The following is a 16649-nucleotide window of genomic DNA, read 5'->3' as shown; positions in this document are numbered from 1 at the left end:
TTTGTTTTTATGTATGGTATTAGCAAGTGTTCTAGTTTCATTGTTTTACAAGTGGTTGACTAGTTTTCCCAGCACCACTTGTTAAAGAGACTGTCTTTTCTCCATTGTATACTCTTGCCTCCTTTGTCAAAGATAAGTTGTCCATAGGTGCATGGATTTATCTCTGGGCTTTCTACTTTGTTCCATTGATCTATATTTATGTCTTTGTGTCAGTACCATACTGTCTTGTCATTGTTGAGTGTTAAGTCATGTCCGACTCTGCAACTCCATGGACTGTAGCTCGCTAGGTTCCTCTGTACATGGAATTCTCCAGGCAAGAATACCGGAGTAGGTAGCTATTCCATTCTCCAGTGGACCGTCCCAACCCAGGGATCAAATCTGGGTGTCCCACATTGACAGGTTGACTCTATACCATCTGAGCCTCCAAGAAAGACCCAAGGTCCACTGTAGTCTGCAGCAAATTTGTGGGATGAGGCAGAACTGACCTACTTTCTACACTGGAAATTAGCCAGGTCTTCCCTTCACTGACCTGCTCCCCTTCTGATTTAACTTCATACTCCCCAAATTATCAGAACTAAAGCATCCACCAGAATACGGACCACAGAAAACACAAAAATTTACTCCCCATGTTGTATTTTTATCAATATCAGAATTCTAGTACCCAACCAAGAGTTATTGGAGGCATGACAGGAAGAGAAAGAAAACTTCTTATTCTGTTTGAATGTTATGATGATGCTATATTCCATTAATAAGAATGGCATGAAAAGATTCTTAGACTATTCCAATAGCAAATGCACAAACGAAATTCAAAACAGTCAAAAAGTCTATTGCTATCATTGCACTAATAAAGCTCACCTTCAGCATAAGATAAATAATTTAAAGCAAAATGTTTTTAAAGGGAGAGGGAAGATTGCTTTATATTTAAAAAGGAATAATTTAAACAAAGATATAAAGACATGAATTAACCCCTCATGACATTACACTGAAATCTAAATCTTTGAAATCCAGTGAAAACCATTAGAAATACAAACTAACAAAACATAAATATAATGAAATTCTAAGTTCTCATACATATTATTTGACAGAGCAACCAGAAAGAGAAATAAGAAAATAAGACTCTATAATAATTTGATATAATAGCTGTATATTGAAATTTGTAACTTAGAAAATAGTATAAATTCTTTTCAAATGCCCATGGATATTTATAAAATCTGATAATAAAAGCTTAAGTAACTTGAAAATAGTAAGATTTATAAATTGATATAAGACACTTTTAAACTATTAAACAATCCTCTGGGAAGACTAACTTAAAAAGAAAAATTTCAAATTTCAAAAAAAGTTCATAAAATAAACACATATATAAATGTATATATCCACATTTGTATATATATAATATATATATTAGTAGAGAAGAATCTTAATAAGCAAATTCTCAGTATAAAAATTTGCTACTAAATTTATACTCTCAAAAATTGATTAAATTATACAAAAATGTACCAATATTGGATCAAAAAAAGTATGAACCTCAAACCAATAGACAGAAAAAACTAAAACTTTATGAAAATAATACTGAAATGATTCCATATCATCACAAAACAGCTAACATCCAAGTTATTTCAATTATTCCAGAACACAGAAAAAATTTTTCCTACTCTTGTTGAAAACTAACATAATTCTAGTATTAAAAGCAAAAGAATAAAACAAATGAAAATTATGGACCAATAAAACTTTTATAAACACAAAAACATGCATGAAAGACCTCTCCAAAAATATATACAAACACCACCATGCACATGAATAAAGTGTTCAACATTATTAGTCTTTGCGTGTGTTAGTCACTTAGTTGTGTCCAACTCTTTGTGACCCCATAGACTGTAGCCCACCAGACTCCTCTGTCCATGGAATTCTCCAGCAAGAATGCTGAGGCAGGTAGCCATTCCCTTCTAAAGGGGATCTTCCCATGAGACTGAACCCATGTCTCCTGCATAGCACTACCCAGGAAGCCCTTCATTAGCCTTTAAGGAAATGCAAATCAAAACTAGAAATGACTTACCATATCAACTAGACAGCCATAATACAAAATGTTTTAATAACATAAGTGTTGGCAAAAATGTGGAGATACTGGAACCCTCATACGTTGTTAACAGGAAAGTAAAATGGTGCACCATGTGGAAACGAGTTTACTGTTTCCTCAAAAACTTAAACATAGAATTACCATATGACCTAGCAATTCCACTCCTAAGTATAAACTCTAAAGAACTGAAAATAAATGTTCAAACAAAAATTTGTTCACAAATGTTCATAGCAGCTCTATTCCCAACAACCGTAAAATGGAAACAATCCAAACGTCCATCAACTAATGAATGGATAAACAAAATGTGATCCATTTATCTGAATGAAAATTATTCAGCCAAAAATGGAATAATGTATTGATACATACCATTATATGGAAGAACTGTGAAAAAGTTATGGTAAGTGAAATAAGCCAGATACTAAAGGTATAAGCTTCCATTTACATAAACTATCAAGAATAGGCAAATTCATAAAGACAGAAGAGAGAGTAGTGGTTGCCAGGGATCACAAAGAATGGGAAACGGGAAAATGATTGCTTAATGGGTATTGGGTCTTTTTTAAGGGGGAAATTAAAATTTTCTGGACAAGACAGGGATAATGGTTGCAGAGTACTGTGAATGTACTAAATGTCACTGAATTGCATCTTTTAAAGTCAAAATAGTGAATTTTATACTATATGAATACTGTCACAGTAAAAATGAAAAATAAATGTATCAAGATCGGTGCTTTCTTATATAATGATATGAAAAATAAAATAAAATAATAAAACAAAAAAATTGTATTATTATGATAGGAAAACATTTTAAAATCTTAGGGTAAAAATGATGTGAAGCACTGTTACGAAGAAACTACAGAATTATTATTCAAAACATGATTATGATCATGAAAGAAAATACTCTTATACTGTAATTGATAAACTGAACAGAAGTGTAAATAAAATGTGAAGAAAAGTAAAAGTTAGGTCAGTAAGATGAAATAAGGGTATAGAATGATTCAAACACATTTAAGAATTGCATATATAATAAAGGTAAAAATTTAAAACAGTTGCAGAAAAATGATTTAATAAATGATTTGGGATAACAAGCTAACCATTCAAAATGAAAAAAAAAATGTCATGCTATTAACTTGCAAATTAAACCAACATAAATTTTAAATGTATTAAAAAAAGAAAAAAAAATGAAAATGCGAAAGTGCTAGGAGAAATGAATACCAATATCATCTTAGCCCGAGAAAGTACTTCTTAACATGAAACAGAAAGCAGTAACTATAAAAAACTTATTGACTCATTCACTACTTATAATGAAAATACTAAATTAAAAAGCTAGCAATGAACATGGAAAAACAACTGCTTTTGTAACAACTGATTTTATAAATATTTTTACATATCAGCATTATCTAATCTTTGTCATCCAAAGACTTCTTGAAAATCATTTACAGATAACCATACCTTCACAAAAGAAAGGAGATAATGCCCAATAACCTAAGAAAAAAGCTCACTCTGTTAATCAAGGAACTTAACTAGTATGTATTCTGTTTCTGATGAGTAAAAGGATGCACCCAGTATGCTAATGGTGTTTATCTCTGGGTAATGAGATTTGAATGATGTTTTTAAATTTTAATTTGTACTTTACTTTCTTACAATCAAATTTTATGGTTGAGGAAAACCTTGCCTTTTTTAGACTAGCTTGAGGGAATATAACACATATAAGTCAATATTCCTCAATAAGGAGAAGATGCCCATGGAAATAAAAGGAGGTCTTTTCTTTCCCGCAGAGTTCCTAGGACAGGAGAGCACCTCTCCACCCTCACACCCATATACGCCAGTTTTCTGCTGCCTTCACTGCCTCTTCCCTGCTCCTCTCCCCACCCCGTATTCTGTCTCTCTGTCATTCATGTGGTTTTTATTTTCCTTGTTTTCTGGTCCTCCGTCATGAACATAAATGCAGGAAGCAAAATAAGGAAAGACGCAACCAGAGTAATAACAATAACAATTACTGTTGCTGCTGCTTGAAGTGAAAGTCACTCAGTCATGTCCGACTCTTGTGACCCCATGGACTCTACAGTCCATGGAAGTCTCCAGGCCAGAATACTCGAGTGGGTAACCTTTCCCTTCTCCAGGGGATTTTCCCAACCCAGGGATCAAACCCAGGTCTCCCTCATTGCAGGAGGATTCTTTACCAGCTGCTGCTTTTAATACTAATGCACCTTTGGGCACAGAGGCTCCTCCACTATTGCTAAAGCAATTAACCCTCTGCCGTGCTCCCAGGCAGAGCCAGAAAAATACAAATAGTTATTTTTATGTCTATTAAACAAAGAAAAAGAAGGAAAAGGAGGATGTACATAAGAGAGATTGGAGGAGCAAGTACAAAGCTCATAGATAAACTGAAGAAGCTAGAAAGTATGATTTCTAGAATTTGGCTCAGGAATGTTTTCGCAGGTCATGTCTTTATCTCCATGCTTTACTCTTCACCTACAGAGATACCCAGCCTTTTGCTTAACAAAAAGCTGCTGAAAGAATAAATCAGTGAATAAGTTAACAAGTAGATTGAAGCATACATGATTTAATTTCCTTCATTTATATTTATTAATGTTCACAGCAATTTGTTTTTCTTTAAGTCCCTAACACTTTCTTAACCTAACTTCTTAGAAAGAGTTAATTGCTTTTGTAATGCTTTCACCAACATTTATTTCTCTTCTATAACCTGAGTCACTTTCCTTATCAAAAGATAATCTAAAAATACTAATTTGAATTATTAAATTTTTATTATCTGATTCAATTTTTCTGCTAGACATATTTTACTTGAAAAATCATCTAGCTTTTAATATTAATTTATTACTGCTGTACTCTAATCTGTACTCTAATCTTGTTCAGTACAGTAAACTGCTGTACTCTAATCTTGTTTAAGCCTGTTCCAAATACTAAAGAGTTTCTTATTTGTATACTTTTATATCTCTAGTAATTATATACATTATTATCTCTTTCCTGTTGTACATTACAATTTACATCACTTGACTTTGGATCACATTTTTTCCAGTAATTTTCTTTGTAAATGATATGCTATAGGTATAAGTTACCAAAACAGTCTCATCCACTACATTCATAACAGAATACCTGCTATTCTTTTCACCATAGTCTTTTTTTTTTTTTTCAAGCAAAAGCATTTATTTGGTTATCCATTTTAAATACAGCAGAGGGATAGTTAGGGGGTCCAAACTTGACTGCACCTGCTATTGTATCTGCTATTTTATTCTAACATAAAGTATAATCAAATATCTCCATATCTCAATTTCTATATATGTCCTCCATTTTCCTTTTCCATAAATACTATTAATTAAGGCCATAGATATCATTACCAATTAGATCACAGAGATTGTTATTCTGCATTTAGAATACTGCCTGGCACCTGGTAGTGCTCAATAAACATTTGTCAAATAAGTAAACAAATAATTCCTTGTGGGCCACCAATTTGAGGGTAACAGTTTCCTGCTATAGCACCCTTATTCATTTAACAACTAATTAAAAAGTGCCTTTGATCATCTTGTTGACAAATGATCTTTTGTTGGCTTTTACTGGTCGGCAGCATTAATATTTAACAGTAACAGCAACAATAATGATAACAGCATAGTAACTGAAGCAAATGGTATTTACTCTGCCAGGCACTATATTAACTTGGGGGTGGTTTAGTCGATAAGCCGTGTCCAACTCTTGTGACCCCATGGACTGTAACCCAACAGGCTCTTCTATCCATGGTATTTACCAGGGAAGCATAGTGGAGTGGGTTGCCATTTCCTTCTCCAGAGGATCTTCCCGACCCAGGTTCTGAACCCACGGACCCATGTCACTTGCTTTGCAGGAGGATTATTTTACCGTGGAGTCCCCAGGAAAGCCCAATTATTTTAATTCACATATATTAATTTATTTAGTCCTCAAAAACAACTCAATGAAGTGATACTATTACTGTACCTATTTTACATATGAAGAAACTGAGGCACAGAGTGGTTAAGGACACATAGAAAGTGGAAGAAATAGGACTTGAACCCAGACTCTTAACCATTACATGATAATGACTCTCCAAGACCTAGTATTTTAATTTTTAGGGTGATAAGTTATAAGTTCTTCAAGTAAAGAGCTTAATCTTTTACCTCCTGGAATCAGTCACAGCCCCAAGAGTAGTGCCTTGTATGTAACAGGCTCAATTTTTTTCCTAATTTTAGCACTGATCAATAATGTATAAGTTAATATCTAATAAGTTATACTATAATAACAAAAATTTGAATTCAAATAAGATGGGAAAGATTAGCACAAAACATCTTTACTTCTGGTACGGCAGTGAAATGAGGCAGAATAATCTGGCTAAATCATCCAGGAACATTCTCTGTAACTATGAACTCCCTCTGTTCCTTTCTAATGTAACCAAATCTCAACAGAGGAAAAACGTAAAACATCTGAACTAAACACAGATGATTATTTCTAATTGAGATGGGGGGTGGTAATGACAAAAAGATTTTTGAGGATTTGGGGATTGCGTTGAGCATACTATGCGCCAATCACCATGTTATGAGATTGTAAATAGGGCAGATCAAACCTACTGACAGTACTTGTCAATAAGTACTATTATCATAATCAGTTCACAAATGTACAAAATTGTCTTAGAGTAACTACAGGTCACAGCTAAGAGGTGGTAGGGTTGGGACCTGGCCTATGCTTAAGTAACTAGAGTATTCTAAAAGGAAGGTTCGACTGGGGATTATGCATCAAAATCTAAAATCATGGAACAACAGACTGTTTCCAAATTGGGAAAGGAGTACATCAAGGCTGTATATCATCATCTTGCTCATTTAACTTATATTCAGAGTACATCATGTGAAATGCCAGGCTGGACAAAGCACAAGCTGGAATCAAGGTTGCCGAGAGACATATCAATAACCTCAGATATGCAGATGACACCACCCTTATGGCAGAAAGTGAAGAACAACTAAAAAGCCTCCTGATGAAAGTGAAAGAGGAGAGTGAAAAAGCTAGCTTAAAACTCCACATTCAGAAAACTAAGATCATGGCATCTGGTCCCATCACTTCATGGCAAATAGATGGGAAAACAATGGAAACAATGAGAGACTTTATTTTGGGGGCTCCAAAATCACTGCAGATGGTGACTGCAGCCATGAACTTAAAAGATACTTGTTCCTTAGAAGAAAAGCTATAACCATTTAGATAGCATATTGAAAAGCAGAGACATCACTTTGCCAACAAAGGTCTGTCTTGTCAAAGCTATGGTTTTTCCAGTAGTCAGGCATGCATGGATGTGTGAGTTGGACTATAAAGAAAGCTGAGCACTGAAGAATTGATGCTTTTGAACTGTGGTGTAGGAGAAGACTCTTGAGAGTCCCTTGGACTGCAAGGAGATCCAACCATTCAATCCTAAAGGAAATCAGTCCTGAATAATCACTGGAAGGACTGATGCTGAAGCTGAATTTCCAATACTTCGGCCACCTGATGGGAAGAACTGACTCATTGGAAAAGACCCTGATACTGGGAAAGATTGAGGGCAGGAGGAGAAGGGGATGACAGAAGATGAGATGGTTGGATGGCATCACCAACTTGATGGTTTGTGCAAGTTCTGGGAGATGGGAATGGACAGGGAAGCCTGGCGTGCTGCAGTCCATGGGGTCACAAAGAGTCAGACACAACTGAGCAACTGAACTGAACTGACTAACTAAAATCTAAAATCATTCCTTTTACATAATCCAATTGTCTCTGTCTCCCCTGCCATCACACCAAGCCACATTTCACTTTGGCATTTCACTGTCTGAATTTAATTTGGGGATTCAATAGCTTAGCAGGAGTGAGAAAAACCACCTCCCTGTCTAGATAAAGCCACAACTGTACCAACTCCTCTGTGGCATCACCATCCTGACACCTAGCACTAACAAATTTACCTAAACTTTGAAAGGCAATATTTGCAAATATCAAAAGGCAAATTTCTCCTATTGAATGAAATTCTCTCTGAATACAGTTAAATGGCATTGATAGACCAGGTAAAGTCTGATGTGGCTATGAATGCCTTCCAAAGCAAATATAAATGAAATGCATTTTATACACCTCCTGTGAGGATAAGACTAAGCAAATAAAGTTAGAACTGGCAACCCAAAGAGATTCAGGGCACATCAACATCTTGAACAGTGCTTCAAATGTTTTTGGGCTTAACTTAAAACTCCAAAGCACATTAAGGCAGAAGACTTTCAGATCCATGATGGTATAAATTTAATCCACATGTGTCTGATTCATTTACACTTGAAGCATTCAAGTAATGTTTTGTAAGTGCTGTCTCAACATCTATGAGATCTCTGGGCATTGTGTCTTTCTCCTTAAAAAAAACAGGAAATCATACTTTGGCAAAAGTAAATAAACTTAAAATACCAAAGTATTACAGACCACCATGCACAACTAAATCAACAGGCTTTTGTGTAAATTCTCAATCCAGCAGTGTCTTTTTTAAATTAGATTGACTTTTGCTGGTCCAATTTTATACCATTCATTTCCACGAAGGGAGATGTTATACTCAAATATGAGTTCAATTCCAAAGGCCTATAGACAGCTCAATAGATTTACCAAATCATACCATAAACCTATGTGTAATATACTTTATATTGAGATAACATGTAAATAAACAGACTTCTAGAAGAAGGTCCTAAGCCAGATTCTGTGGGAAACAAACTTTGAGACAGTGATCTGCATGCAGAAATTCTTCTGAAGGGTGTGAGGCAATGAGGAAAGCAGGATTTGGCAAAAGGAGGCACAGGGCTGGGACGCAGTTACAAGCTCTAAAGTGCATAGGACCCTTCAGAAATGTCCCTCAGGAGGCAAGGGTGTGCTTTAGGTCCCCACACCCACCTGTCACTGTACACAGAATGACCAAAGAGAGGGGGGCACAACCACGGGGCAAGGCCACTCGCTTTGGCTGAGGGTAACTTCCCTGAGGGGAAAACTCACCCCATAGGGGATCCAAGTGGGACACCAGTGTCTACTAAGCAAGGCTGCTGGAGTTTTCTGAGAATTAATCCCCTGTGAATATAAGACCTACTCAGTGTTTCAGTCTGATTAGCAATACAAATTGAGCCATATAGTCACTCAATCGGCTAGCAAAGGCTTGAGGTAAGCAAACTCATTTTACAGAGAAATTTCAACATTTACTATGGAGCTTTTATTTATGACAATGTACAACCAGTCTGTAGGTCTTACTCAAAGACATTTTCTCCTCCTGTGTCCTGAAATAATCCCCTCAAAGATAAAACACCAATAAAAAATACATTTTGGAGGAAAAAAAATTGTGCACATAGAGAAAAAGACAGTGTTAAAGATAATAACGGGGCAAAAATAACTTTGAAGAAGTTGTATCACCCAGCTTTTTCCCTTTGCCTTTGATAATTCACATTTGATACCTGGTTCCTTTTCATTCATTCATTCACTAAACATTGGTTATGACCTACTTCTTATAGAAACTAAAATATAAACCAGCAAATAGCTCTTAAACACCAAGAACCATTGAGACTAACAGAGGAAACTAACATGTAAACAATGTAATAAGATAATATCAATCCCAGTTTATCTATGAACTTCTTCCAGATTGCTGATGAAATTCCTAAATCCTAGCATCAGACTCAAATTGTAGAATGTTCGGGATTCTCCAGGATGCCAATTCTAATACTCCTGGGAAACCTCTGAACACACTTTCATCGCTCGGACCTCTCCAATCCAAATCTTAATCCACAGTTTTGAAGTATTCTCAAGGCCGACCAATCAAGTCCTGACCCCATCAGCAGACTGAGTCCAAAGTGGAAATGAGAACCACTACCCACTGAGCCCTCGTTTACATTAAATTCATTTAGAAAATACTTATTGGGCCCAACTCTGTGCCAGCCATTGGTTTTAGAATTGAGGACACAGCAATAAACAAGGTTCCTTCCTTCAGGGAGCTTACATGCTATAGGGAGAAGCCAAACAACACCCAAATAAGCAGATAAGTGTATCCCATGTTATCTGGTACTGCTAAATGCTATGAAAGAAAATAAAGCGGAGGAATGGAATAGAGAAGAGAAGGGTTACTTTCTAAGACAGCCAGGTTAGACAACATGATATTTAAGAGAGAAGTCAGGGAAAGAGCCACATGGATGTCAGGAGGAGAGTACTCCAGGCAAGAGAACACCAAGGCTTCAGGCTCAGGATGTGTTCCCAAATCTCTTGGAACTGCTCCTCTGCCAGCTCCTATCACTGACCTCACACCACATACCTCATGTCCACCCAAACACAAGAGCAGCCTGAATACCCGTCATAGAAACTATATTTAACTAACTCTAAAATGTGTCTTATCTTCTGGATATGAGTTTTGAGCTGCATGTGTCTGAGTTGTTAAAGAATTTCATAAAAGTGGGGTTTCCTTGGTGGTCCAGCAGTTAAGAATCCAACTGCCAGTGCAGGGGATGTGGGTTAGATCCCTGGTCCTGGAAGATTCCACATGCTGAGAGGCAACTAATCCTGTGAACGACAAGAACTGAGCCTGCACTCTGGAGCCCATGCTCTGCAACAAGAGAAGCACCATGAGAAGTCCACACACTGCAACTAGAGAGTAGCTCCTGCCCACCACCTCTAGAGAAAGCTTGCGTGTGGCAACAAAGATCAATGCAGTCAAAAATAATAAATGAATAATTTTAAAAGAATTTCATAAAAGTAGAACCCAAGTATTATCAGTCCTTTCTCCAAACATCATCATTGCAGCTTCCACCTTCCAACAGGGAGCACTCCCACTTCACAAGGGAAACCAGCTAAAACAATTATCAACAATATCACCTCTAAATTAGTAGCAATGCAAGAATAGCCAAAAAGATCTGACATAAAGCTATAAAACAATCCAGTTTGTTTTTAATTTTAAAATGAAACTCATTCAAAGTCCTTTATTTGGTACAGTGAGATCCAATGATGGATTGGTTAATTATTTTTTTTAGTTTGGGAAATAATTCAAACAGGTACATATTATATATACATATATTTATACATTTCCACATTTCATTTGAAATATGTAAATGTACATCCATTCACCATCCTTTTGGTGTAGAGCCAGGTGGACAGGACACATACACAGATTGTCATTATACAGTTTTTACACATGATAATGAGGACCAGCCTCTCCAAGAAAGCAATCTTTACTAATAGTCAAAATGTTCTATTCTGTTGTGTTGTTCCACCATTTGCCACTGGCCCTGTAAGAGTTGGTCTTTATGACGCCAATACCTTTAGCAATTCAGCAGAATTCAATTAACCATTCAGTTATTTGATTTATATCTGACAAACATCTTAGTGACCAAATGTTTAACTACATGACTAGAAATACTAGCACAAGAGTAAAAACCTTAGAAAAATTAAAATCAAACTCTATGTATGAAGGAAAACACACTTCTTGGGTAAACTCACCTATATAAGTTATCATTTTGCTCTTCATATACTTCCCAGTTCAAAATGATCCTTCCAGTAAAAGACCGCTAAGAACTATGTCATAACTCGACAGTTGCTGACTTACGGAACAGATTAAAAATTCCATTTGGTTTCAATATCTGCTAATTAACTTACCTACAGAACTCAGAACCCACATTCTGGTAAATCATTTCCCATCTCTTGACTTCATACTACTTAAGTTACAGTCAACCAGTCAACAAGTATTTATTGCTCTGCCAAACTAGTGAAATAAGTATAGGAATAATAATAAATTCTTTTTAGGATTACATAGTCTAGAAATGGAATGTTAAAAAGACTCACTATGTGAAGAAAGACAAAAGTAAAGAATATTAAGGAAATGTTACTTAGAAGTGCTGGTGAGTGTCTTCTTTTTCCATATCACTCTAGAAACATCAGAAAAATATCTTCAAGGTTTATTTATTAGGAAAAAGTGGTTCACCTAAGATGCATGCAAGACAATTTTATAATGGCCATTTGACTCTCAAAGATTTTTGTATTAACTTGTTGCTAAATGGAATTGTAAGTCAGTCAGTACCTATTGCATTTCCCTGCATTTTTCAGTTGGGATTGTAATTAAATGAATTTATATGAATTAACAATGTTTAAAACTATAAAATTCAGATATTGAAAATTTTTACAGACATTAACAAGTTATACTTGAAGTTAACATTATGATTATGTTTCTAAGTAACAATTCCTGAAAATAAACATATACAGACACACACATACACATATATCCCTCCTTTTGTGGGCGAAAAAATAGGGGAATTTTAGGGCAGTGAAACTATTCTGTATGATACTATGATGGTAGATACATATCAATATACATTTGTTAAAACCCACACACTGTACAGCACGCGGAGAACCCTGATATAAACTACAGACTTTAGTCAATCATAATGTACCCATATTGGCTCATCAATTGTAACAAATGAACTACATCAACGCAAGATGTTTATAATAAGGATTACTGGGTGTGAATGGATGGAGACATGAGGAGGTATGTAAATTCTGTGCTTTCTACTCATTTTTCTGTAAACCTACAACTACTCAAGAAAAAGAAAATCTATTAAAAGAGATTTCTAACAAACATCATGATCATCTTACCTTTGTATTAAACTCAATCATCAAAATTAATAAAGTATCCCCTTTTTCATCAGCCACAAGTTTTAAAAGTTTTAGAAATTATGCCAAAACTATTGATAAGTTTTGATGCAGTAAATCCTGCCAATCCCAGACATCAACACCTGCATTACTCACTTCCTCCTTTCAGTTTATGCACGCACCTGTACCCTTATTCCAGTTTGAGGCTTGAAAAATGACAGTGAACACAGGTCAAAGATTGTCTGCAGATGTTCATTCAAATGACAAATTCAACATTTCATCCTTATCAGGATGAGAGAAGACAGTGTAGAGTAGGGCATTGACCTGGAAGATGTCACAATTATAGTGCATCTGTGATAATTCAGAAGCTCAGTTTCAGAGATATGTTTTAAACATTCAGAAGCTTCTAACATGTAGGATGCAGAATGATGGCTCGGTCATTAACACCTATGCTGTTTCTCCTGGGCATTCAGAGGATAAAGGGAAAATGGTTCAATAGGGAAATCAGTGTTGGGTATTACTTTGGCATTCCCAAGCCTGGATTTTTCACTCAGGTTCCATTTAGAACTGTCTGAGGGCCTTAACAAAACACGTAAGGCACTTGTTGTAAGTCACGAGTTATAAATCCTTTAGCCAAAACTTGCCATGAAGACCCAAGACTTCACAAGAGAAAGAAACTAGGAATGCAAAGAATGCTTGAAACAACTTAAAACATCAATTCAGCCTGGGGTATCTGTGATAGCCCTACCACCCATCTAATGCAGAAACAATTTTCCACACTAAAAAGCATTTTAGAAGTATTGATGCATTGGGGTCATAAGTGTAGCAATAATTCACAGTTAAATAAAACACAGACCTCAGAAAATGTTTCATAAAAATAAAATTATATTTCCACTAGAATATATATGCAAGATATTAACTAAATTGTAATATCTATTTTAGCAGTAAAAAAAAACAAAACTTCAGGAAAAGAAATTAGAGAAAAACATAAATTCAAAATATTCCTGGTGAGGATGAAACTTTGTTACCTTCTATTGCCTGACAGTAGTTAACCTAAAACTCCTATTTTTCAAAGTCAAAAGCCAAAACTAAGTAGAATTTTAAAGGTGACTTGAAAAAAAAAGCAAGAACCAAAACACCAGTGATTAGCCCAGTTGTCCAGGGTTACCTGTGTCTCCTTAAGTTCACTACTTCATGGTTTTCAGGCTTTCTCCAGAGCTTCACTTTTATATTTTCTTTAAATATTTTCAGCTACCTCTTTTCTCCTTTTCTTAGCATTCCCTTTCCAACTTTCAAATTAGTCATTTTTACTCAGACTCACTTTTTATTTTAAAAAGCTACTCTATTTCAAAGTTTAAAAGAAAAGGAGAATTATTCTAAGGGAATTCCCTTTGTCAAGTAGCATAAATTAAACTCTCCAAGAATGAACACTGAAGTGATTCCAAATGTTGACAGACTTTTCTCAGCTATTCACGTTCAAACAACTAAACTATGAGCTCAGATGAGACCCTAAGTTGGGTTCACCTAAGGCCTCCTAAGTTGACAATAAGCAAGCTTCAACATGTTGACTTGCCATTGACAGATGTAGTCTATCCTCCACTAGATTGGGCACCTCAGATCAACTCTGGAATACTGTGTAAAAAATACTTAAATGATACAATTCCAGTAGCTACATTCAAATTGTAAGGAAATAAGAGGTATAGAAATAAAGAAATATTTTAAAAGCAAGAAATCCTTTTGCAGAATACAATTGACTACCATAGGATCTATCTGCAGCAGCAACTCTCAAGACTTCTGTTCACCAGCACCATCAGGATTGTTTATTAAAGCTCTACTGGCCACAATTCTTAGACAATGAACCCACAGGGGCGTAAGAAGAACTGCATTAAAACAAACAAGAACAAGCACTTGCATATCACTATACAAGGTTTGACTATGACCTTTGTGTTATGGCTGCCTTTGTCTTAACTCTTTTGCCTTACCTCTACCTGAGTATCACCTGTATTACTACCTTTGAATACTAATCTGTTTCCCACTTGGTAAACAGAAAAAGGAATGGAAATCATCTTCACTGCCATCAGTAGCTACATACACAAGGATGTTTTCTCTTTCATTGTATGTTATCACCTTTTCTATCACAAACTGCTGGACAAAGTTATGGCCATACTTATCAATCACAAGTATTTTTTGTCTTCTATTTAGAAAGTCATATAAATGATTTATGTTTGTTGCTAATTCTTTACCCTTAGCCTTCATTTCCAAATAAAAATACCAAGATGTTAAATATAGATGCTGGAAAAAGAGGAAATGAAATGATGAGAGAAGATTCCTTGGCTCTCATATCCCTCCCAGCATTACTATCATCCTGGGTTAATGAACTAGAGATTTCTTTACCTGATCTACCCTTCCTTGCCTGATCTACCCACTGAGGTCACCTGCACTATCCAACTATCTCAACTCATCACTTCCCTTTGCAAACTGAAACCTGGTCATTGTGTGTTGAGAAGAAGCCAGTCTATAAATTACAAGCCCACGTGGTTTTCTATCAAGACTTACTGGAGTTCATTCCAATATTGCTTATAGTCATTTTTTCACATTTTAGAAACTAATCATATTCAGTATATGAAGACTGTCATTTCTGTGAAAATTACTTTATACCACACTGCAATATTTAACACTATGGTTAGAATTGTTTAGTGAGATATTTCTTTTCTTTCCAGGCTTGTGGGAAAATAACCATCTGTGTCATAGTTAGCTTAATCCTAAACCAGAGCTGAGAACTAAAGCAAATTCTGAATAGGAGTAAATTCCAGCACTCAAAAGATGAAACAGCATTGCCCATCAAGACTAACATCTTTGAAAAAGACAACAAACCTTGTATTGAATATGGATTAACTGAAAAAAGCAACAACAACAAAAAATTGTCAAAACCGTAGATCCTTACCAGAAATGGACTCCAACAAATGCAGGAAACACACATTATACCCAGAAGCTGGATGACCATTTCAAAGTGATGAGACCTGCCTTGTCTGTGCTGCTGACTTCTAAATTTAACTTTCAAAAGTGAAATTCCTGTGATGGCATTGCAAACAAATGAAATACCCAGGGCTAGGAGCCCCAGAAAAGCAAAAAGTAAAAGATAAAACCTATCTTCCCAGTCTTTGATTTGATCTGTTTTGTAGAAACACCAGGTCCTTGAAGCTTGAATTTTATAGTCACGATGCCCAAGGATGGGCAGCAAAGCCACAAAAACAGCAAAAAAGCACACCCCACTCAACATCATTTTAACATGCTTGGTTGTAATTTTTGTAGAGTGAAATATTGGTTTGGTGACTCCAATGCATCGCTCAATGGCCATCAAACTGCCTAGAAAAAGTGGGCACAGACCAGAGAACACCATGCAGATACCAAAAATACTGCAAAGGATATTTGACTTGTCAAAGTAGATCCAGTCTTTATCAGAAGCATACACAAAGACCGCTATAGTTCCATTGATGAGGTGCCCAAAGAAATCTGTGATTACTAGAGCACTAGCCAAAAGCAAAAACGATGACTTGTACTTCTGTCTAAATCTCTGGTATGCCTTCATGAGAATAGCAATGGCAAGGCTGTTCGATAAGATTCCCACTGTCATGAAGATTATTGAAAAAGATATTGAAAGGTCTTCTTCCAGTTGGCAAGTTGTATTTGAAAGGAGCTCAGATGCAGGAGACACTGGCTGTACAGAATTGTTCGTGGACATTGTTGTGGAGATAAGAGCCGGCCACTCAAGTCATCTCCGTCTCAAGAGTTTAGGCTTGCAGTCCAGAGATCTGTAGCATAAAGACAGAGAAATCATGAGCCCTGGAAAACTGCTCATCTGGCATCCCAGCACCCTATGGTGGGAATCAGATTTATCCAACCTATCAGGAGCCAGGTTGCATCATGCTGAAAACAGCACACATCTGCCTTGGGTTCCATATCT

The 16649-nt window shown here is 35.9% G+C and overlaps 1 protein-coding gene across 3 annotated transcripts in view; it reads right to left on the bottom strand.

Moving 5' to 3' along the window:
• Positions 1-16649, bottom strand: part of PTGFR (prostaglandin F receptor) — a 64103-nt gene that overhangs the window by 45770 nt on the left and 1684 nt on the right. For all 3 annotated transcript variants that reach the window (XM_012162853.5, XM_012162160.5, NM_001009789.2), the window contains 1 exon segment: positions 15630-16497. In XM_012162853.5, coding sequence (XP_012018243.1) covers positions 15630-16427 — 798 coding nt within the window. In that variant the 5' untranslated portion in view covers positions 16428-16497.

Source organism: Ovis aries, chromosome 1 (assembly GCF_016772045.2).
Source record: "Ovis aries strain OAR_USU_Benz2616 breed Rambouillet chromosome 1, ARS-UI_Ramb_v3.0, whole genome shotgun sequence".
NCBI classification, from domain to species: Eukaryota; Metazoa; Chordata; class Mammalia; order Artiodactyla; family Bovidae; genus Ovis; species Ovis aries.
The sequence above is the reverse complement of the archived record's forward strand: the minus strand, read 5'-3'. Positions and strand labels throughout refer to the sequence as shown.